This window comes from Palaemon carinicauda, chromosome 14, assembly GCF_036898095.1.
Source record: "Palaemon carinicauda isolate YSFRI2023 chromosome 14, ASM3689809v2, whole genome shotgun sequence".
NCBI classification, from domain to species: Eukaryota; Metazoa; Arthropoda; class Malacostraca; order Decapoda; family Palaemonidae; genus Palaemon; species Palaemon carinicauda.
In genome coordinates, this window is record NC_090738.1 from 28,195,181 (window position 1) to 28,202,420 (window position 7,240).

At 43.1% G+C, this 7,240-nt stretch overlaps 1 protein-coding gene across 1 annotated transcript in view; it reads right to left on the reverse strand.

The window, feature by feature from the left end:
* Window positions 1-662: 662 nt before the first annotated feature.
* Window positions 663-7,240, reverse strand: part of LOC137652710 (proline-rich protein 36-like) — a 13,046-nt gene continuing 6,468 nt past the window's right edge. The window contains exons 2-4 of the mRNA XM_068386113.1: window positions 2,505-3,214; window positions 1,792-2,373; window positions 663-1,256 (exon numbers count right to left, since the gene is read on the reverse strand). Coding sequence (XP_068242214.1) covers window positions 663-1,256; window positions 1,792-2,373; window positions 2,505-3,214 — 1,886 coding nt within the window. The remainder of the gene's footprint in view (window positions 1,257-1,791; window positions 2,374-2,504; window positions 3,215-7,240) is intronic.

A 7,240-nucleotide genomic window follows, 5' to 3' on the forward strand; every position in this document is an offset into this window, starting at 1 on the left:
ATACGGAAGACTGAGGGTCGTGAGGAAGGATAAAGAAGACTGGGGGTCGTGAGGAAAGATAAGGAAGACTGAGGGTCGTGAGGAAGGCGGGGGGTCGTAAGGAAAGATAAGGAAGACTGAGGGTCGTGAGGAAGATGGGGGGTCATAAGGAAGGATAAGGAAGACTGAGGGTCGTGAGGATGGATAGGGAAGACTGAGGGTCGTAAGGAAGGGTAAGGAAGACTGGGGTCGTGAGGAAGGATAAGGAAGACTGAGGGTTGTGAGGAAGAACGGGGGTCGTAAGGAAGGATAAGGAAGACTGAGGGTCGTGAGGAAGACGGGGGGGGGGGGCGTTCGTAAGGAAGGATAAGGAAGACGGGGGATCGTAAGGAGGGATAAGGAAGACTGAGGGTCGTGAGGAAGATAGGGGGTCGTAAGGAAGATAGGGGGTCGTAAGGAAGGATCAGGAAGACTGAGGGACGTGAGTAAGACGAGGTCATAAGGAAGAATAACGAAGACTAAGAGGGTTGTGAGGAAGGGTAAGGAAGACAGGGGGTCGTGAGGAAGGATAAGGAAAGCTGAGAATCGTGAGGAAGACAGGGGGGTCGTCAGGATGGATAAGGAAGACTAAGGGTTGTGAGGAAGACGGGGGGGTCGTAAGGAAGGATAAGGAAGACTGGGGGTCATAAGGATGGATACGGAAGACTGAGGGTCGTGAGGAAGGATAAAGAAGACTGGGGGTCGTGAGGAAGGATAAGGAAGACTGAGGGTCGTGAGGAAGACGGGGAGTCGTAAGGAAGGATAAGGAAGACTGAGGGTCGTGAGGAAGACGGGGGGGTCATAAGGAAGGATAAGGAAGACTGAGGGTCGTGAGGATGGATAGGGAAGACTGAGGGTCGTAAGGAAGGGTAAGGAAGACTGGGGTCGTGAGGAAGGATAAGGAAGACTGAAGCTTGTGAGGAAGAACGGGGGTCGTAAGGAAGGATAAGGAAGACTGAGGGTCGTGAGGAAGATGGGGGGGGGCATTCGTAAGGAAGGATAAGGAAGACTGAGGGTCGTGAGGAAGATGGGGGGGGGGGCGTTCGTAAGGAAGGATAAGGAAGACTGAGGGTCGTGAGGAAGACGGGGGATCGTAAGGAGGGATAAGGAAGACTGAGGGTCGTGAGGAAGATAGAGGGTCGTAAGGAAGGCTTAGGAAGACTGAAGGCCGTGAGGAAGACGGGGTCGTAAGGAAGAATAACGAAGACTAAGAGGGTTGTGAGGAAGGGTAAGGAAGACTGGGGGTCGTGAGGAAGGATAAGGAAGACTGAGAATCGTGAGGAAGACAGGGGGGTCGTCAGGATGGATAAGGAAGACTAAGGGTTGTGAGGAAGACGGGGGGGTCGTAAGGAAGGATAAGGAAGACTGGGGGTCATAAGGATGGATACGGAAGACTGAGGGTCGTGAGGAAGACGGGGGGGGGGGCGTTCGTAAGGAAGGATAAGGAAGACGGGGGATCGTAAGGAGGGATAAGGAAGACTGAGGGTCGTGAGGAAGATAGGGGGTCGTAAGGAAGATAGGGGGTCGTAAGGAAGGATCAGGAAGACTGAGGGACGTGAGTAAGACGAGGTCGTAAGGAAGAATAACGAAGACTAAGAGGGTTGTGAGGAAGGGTAAGGAAGACAGGGGGTCGTGAGGAAGGATAAGGAAAGCTGAGAATCGTGAGGAAGACAGGGGGGTCGTCAGGATGGATAAGGAAGACTAAGGGTTGTGAGGAAGACGGGGGGGTCGTAAGGAAGGATAAGGAAGACTGGGGGTCATAAGGATGGATACGGAAGACTGAGGGTCGTGAGGAAGGATAAAGAAGACTGGGGGTCGTGAGGAAGGATAAGGAAGACTGAGGGTCGTGAGGAAGACGGGGGGTCGTAAGGAAGGATAAGGAAGACTGAGGGTCGTGAGGAAGACGGGGGGGTCATAAGGAAGGATAAGGAAGACTGAGGGTCGTGAGGATGGATAGGGAAGACTGAGGGTCGTAAGGAAGGGTAAGGAAGACTGGGGTCGTGAGGAAGGATAAGGAAGACTGAAGCTTGTGAGGAAGAACGGGGGTCGTAAGGAAGGATAAGGAAGACTGAGGGTCGTGAGGAAGATGGGGGGGGGGGGGCATTCGTAAGGAAGGATAAGGAAGACTGAGGGTCGTGAGGAAGATGGGGGGGGGGGCGTTCGTAAGGAAGGATAAGGAAGACTGAGGGTCGTGAGGAAGACGGGGGATCGTAAGGAGGGATAAGGAAGACTGAGGGTCGTGAGGAAGATAGAGGGTCGTAAGGAAGGCTTAGGAAGACTGAAGGCCGTGAGGAAGACGGGGTCGTAAGGAAGAATAACGAAGACTAAGAGGGTTGTGAGGAAGGGTAAGGAAGACTGGGGGTCGTGAGGAAGGATAAGGAAGACTGAGAATCGTGAGGAAGACAGGGGGGTCGTCAGGATGGATAAGGAAGACTAAGGGTTGTGAGGAAGACGGGGGGGGGGTCGTAAGGAAGGATAAGGAAGACTGATGGTCGTGAGGAAGACCGAGGGTCGTGAGGAAGACCGAGGGTCGTGAGAAAGATAAGGAAAACTGGGTTCGTGAGGAAGGATAAGGAAGACTGGGGGTCGTGAGGAAGGATAAGGCAGACTGGTGGTTGTGAGGAAGGATAAGGTAGACTAAGGGTCATGAGAAAGGATAAGGAAGACTGAGGATCGTGAGGAAGGATTAGGAAGACTGAGGGTCGTGAGAGAAGATAAGGAAGACTGAATGTTGTGAGGAAGGACAAGGAGACTGAAGGTTGATAGGAAGGATGAGGAAGACTGAGGGTCGTGAGGAAGGATAAGGAAGACTGAGGGTCGTGAGGATGGATAAAGAAAACGGAGGGTCGTGAGGAAGTCTGAGGGTCGTGAGGAAGACTGAGGGTCATGAGGAAAAATAAGGAAAACTGGGGAATCATGAGGAAAGATAAGGAAGACTGAGGGTCGTGAGGAAGGATAAGGAAGACTGAGGGTCGTGAGGAAGGACAAGGCAGACTAGAGGTTATTAAGAAGGATAAGGAAGTCAGTTCGTGAGTAATGATAAGGAAGACTGAGGGTCGTGAGGAAGTATAAGGAAGACTGAGGGTCGTGAGGAAGTATAAGGAAGACTGAGGGTCGTGAGGAAGGATAAAGAAGACCGGAAAGTCATGAGGAAGGATAAAGAAGACTGGGAAGTCATGAGGAAGGATAAGGAAGACTGGAGAGTCATGCGGAAACAAATAGGATGACTAAAGAATCATAAGGAAGACTGGAGTGTTATGAGGAAGGCTAGAGGATCATGAAAAAATTTGCAGGGTCGTAAGGAAGAATAACGAAAACTGAAGTGTCATTAGGAAGCTTGGGGTTTTGAAGTGAACCAATGAATCTGAATCTAGGGATAAAAGGTTACGGAAGGTTACTAAGAGGAAGAAATGGTGGTCATGATGATAATCAGATGACAATAAGAAATATGCGAGGACCACGAAGCTTTTATAGGTTATAGAGAGAATTGGCGTTCAAGGAATGCTATCGGTGAATCTAGAAAAAAAAGTAGGTAGAGTATGGAAGGCTTTGTGACATATACTGGAAATTCATGAAAAAGACTGAAATACTATGAGAAAACCTGAGGAATATGAAGGATTTTGATGGCCATGAGTCATACTCGTTGTATCATAAGATACTCAGTGAATTCCAAAGCAAAAAAGGGGGTGGGTGAGGTTTGGAAGAGGACCTATCAGGAAGCCTGGGTGGTCATGAGTCTGTCTTGGAGAAGAAAGGACCGAGGGTACATGACATCAGTGGAGGGTAACTTCATAAAAAGCAAAAGGGTTTACCTGATGGTCTGAATATGTTCATTTGAATTAGCGAACTTGGCTTAACAGCTTTTCGTCTCAAAGACTGGCTTCAAAGGAATGTCCCTCTGGTAAGAGAGCTGGTCAACCTTTTGGTTGCTTTCGTTTAGTATCAAAGAAAAGTGGACCATTTCTTACTCGTAGGACTTGTTGGATTTTTTTGGTTTATTCTTAAGCAATATTCACTGAAGCAAAGTGTTGCTACAGCTTAAATCATTCTTATTTAATCTTAAAGTGACACTTATATACCACTATTTGCATAAATATATATATATATATATATATATATATATATATATATATATATATATATATATATATATATATATATATATATATATATATATTGTAAACACATCTATATCGCAACTTAAGATTTGCAGAGGACATAGTTCTACTCCGTGAAACATGTAAGAAATTGCAAAAGATGATAGAACATTTGAATAAAGGAAGTATAAATGTAGGGCTTAAAATTAATATGAGTAAAACTAAGATAATGTTCCATGAAAATGAAGAGGCAACAAATAACTGTTGTGGACAAACCTCTAGAGATTGTTAATGAATATACGTACTTAGGACAGACAGTAAGTGTTTCTTCAGGACATGAAACCGAAATTATTAGAAGGACAAGCATGGGATAAAGAGCTATTTGGTAAACAAAATGAGATAACAAAGGTTAAATGCCACTTTCTCTAAACAATATTTAATCAGACTGTCCTACATGTATTAAATTGTGCATCAGAAACTTGGAGCCTTACTAAAGCCTCAGAACATAAGCTAGTTACAAATCAAAGAGCTATGGAAAGAATAATGATGGGAGTAACGCTAAGAGACAGAAGAAGAGCAACATGGATACGAGAGCAAAATAAAGTAGAGGATATTATAATAACAAGTAAGAAAAAGAAATGGACATGGATAATAGATGAGCAAGAAGAATAACAGAATGAGTCCCTAGAGATTACAAACAAAGTAGAGGAATTTAGAGAAGATGGATTGACGAGCAAAGAAATTCTCCAGGTATAGACTGGGATAGAAAGACCATAAACATTCAGGAGTGGAAGGACATGTTAGAGGTCTTTGTCTTGCAGTAGACTATCAAGAGCGGATGATGATGATGATGATGAGATGCATATATATATATATATATATATATATATATATATATGTATATATATACATATATATATATATATATATATATATATATATATATATATATATATATATATGTATATATATATATATATATATATACATATATATATACATACATATATATATACATACATATATATAGGCTATATATATATATATATATATATACATATACATACACACACACACACACACATATATATATATATATATATATATATATATATACACTCACACGAGTGTATCTAATAAACATCGCCCATATAGATAAGAAATATGAATTGCATATACCAGTAACAACTTTTTTTAAATTATAACGTTACTATAGGCAATCCTTACCAAATTATTAGTATTGGTCCAAAGCCCAGATGAATGGGCTGCATCAGGAAGGGTATCTCGCAACAAAACTAGGCCAAATCAAGGGTCACGAATCACGTTTTCATACCAGATCGGTGTGGCCTAAGTTAACAACGACCTTCACTGGTGATGTTGGCCAGAAGAGTATCAGTGGAAATTGGAATACTGTTGAGCCAAGGAGTATTACTAAAGAGAGGAGAAAAATTGGCGAGAAAACGGCATGAGGAGAGAAAGGGCAAGAGAGCCAAGGTAAGATTTGGAACTTTGAATGTGGGAACCCTAACTGGTAAAGAGAAAGCTTGCAAATATAGAGAGAAGGACGTTGGATATGCTGTGTATAGGAGACAAAATGGCAGGTGAGCAAAGAAAGGAGTATACTGTAGATGGGGTTTCAAGCTTTTCTATCATGGGTCTCATGGCAGGAGGAATATTACTGGTGAAATCATAAACGAAGAATACACTAAAAGTATGCTGACGGTGAAGAGAGTATCAGTTGGAGCGATGAGTTTGATGTTGGAGTTATATCATTAGTGCATATGCTCCTCAAACTTGTTGCGAGTCTGAAGAGAATGAAGAGTTCTGGGGAGAGCTGGATTAACTGATGTATGGTATCCCAAGAAACGAAAGAGTATTATTCGGCCAGACTTAAAAGGTCATGCAGGTGGAAGAAATGCTGTTGAGGAAGAAGCAATGAGGATATAAGGCCTTGGAGAAAGAAGTGCGGAGTGACAGATGGTAGAAGATTTTGCCACAAGAATGGATGCAGCTGTTTTGAATACTTACTTTAAGAAGAAAGATAAACATAAGGTAACGTACTTGAGTAGAGTAAGGGAATCACAGGTAGATTATATCATGTGAATAAGGTGTAATTTAAAAAAAGTTAGGGACTATGAAGTGGTGGCCAGGGATTGTGGGGAAAACAGAATCGAATGCTGGTATGTGCGATGGACTTATCTGTAAGGAAAAGGAAGACTGTCTGAGCAGAACTGAAAACCAGATGTGAAACCAGCTTCACAGAAAGTAATGCAAACAGTGTGAGTTATGAGTGACAGTGAAAATTTGTTTGAGACTGGAAAATGACAAGAATAATCAGAGATTGGAAGTAGGGTGTTGGGTATTTCACCAGGCATGTTAAAAAGTTCAAGAATGTATAAACAAAAAAGATGGCAAAGAATAAGTGGTTTAAGCAAATACATATTGAAAGTAATCAAGTATTTAAGGAGAAACTGCAAAAAGTTAAGAGAACAGTCAGTAGCAAAGAAAGGGCTGAAGCATGGAAATTATATGAAAGGCTGGATAAAAAAAGAGGAAGAAAAAAGATGTGTACCAACTGACCAAGTAGAGAGATAAAGCGGGGAAATATATACAGCAAGTAAAAATTATAAAGATGTAAATTACAATGTTCTTACTGATGATAGGAGGGTGCCAAGCCGATGGAAAAGAATACTTCAGAGAGATCATGAATGTGGAGAATGCACGAGAGGAGAGACTGGGTGAGGCTCCGTGAACATATAGGGGAGCATGTGACAGAGTGAGATAGTGGTGATGAAATATTTGAAGAAAATGAACACGGGAAAGGTGGTGAGCCAAGACAACATTCCTGTGGACGTGTGGAAGTACTTGGGAGATGTAGCAGTGAGGTTCCTAAGAAGGCTGTTCAACATAACCTTGGTGGGGAAGACAATGCATGAAGAGTGCTGTTTACTGGTGCATATCTACAAGAACAAGAAAAATGCCCAGAGTTAAACTAGCTACCGTGGAATAAAACTTTTAGGTCTTTGCCTGAATATAAATATGTAGTAGAAGCTAAACTAAGGGCACAGGTAACAGTAAGTGGAGATAAGTATGGGTTCATGACAGGTGGGAGCACTTCAGAGGCC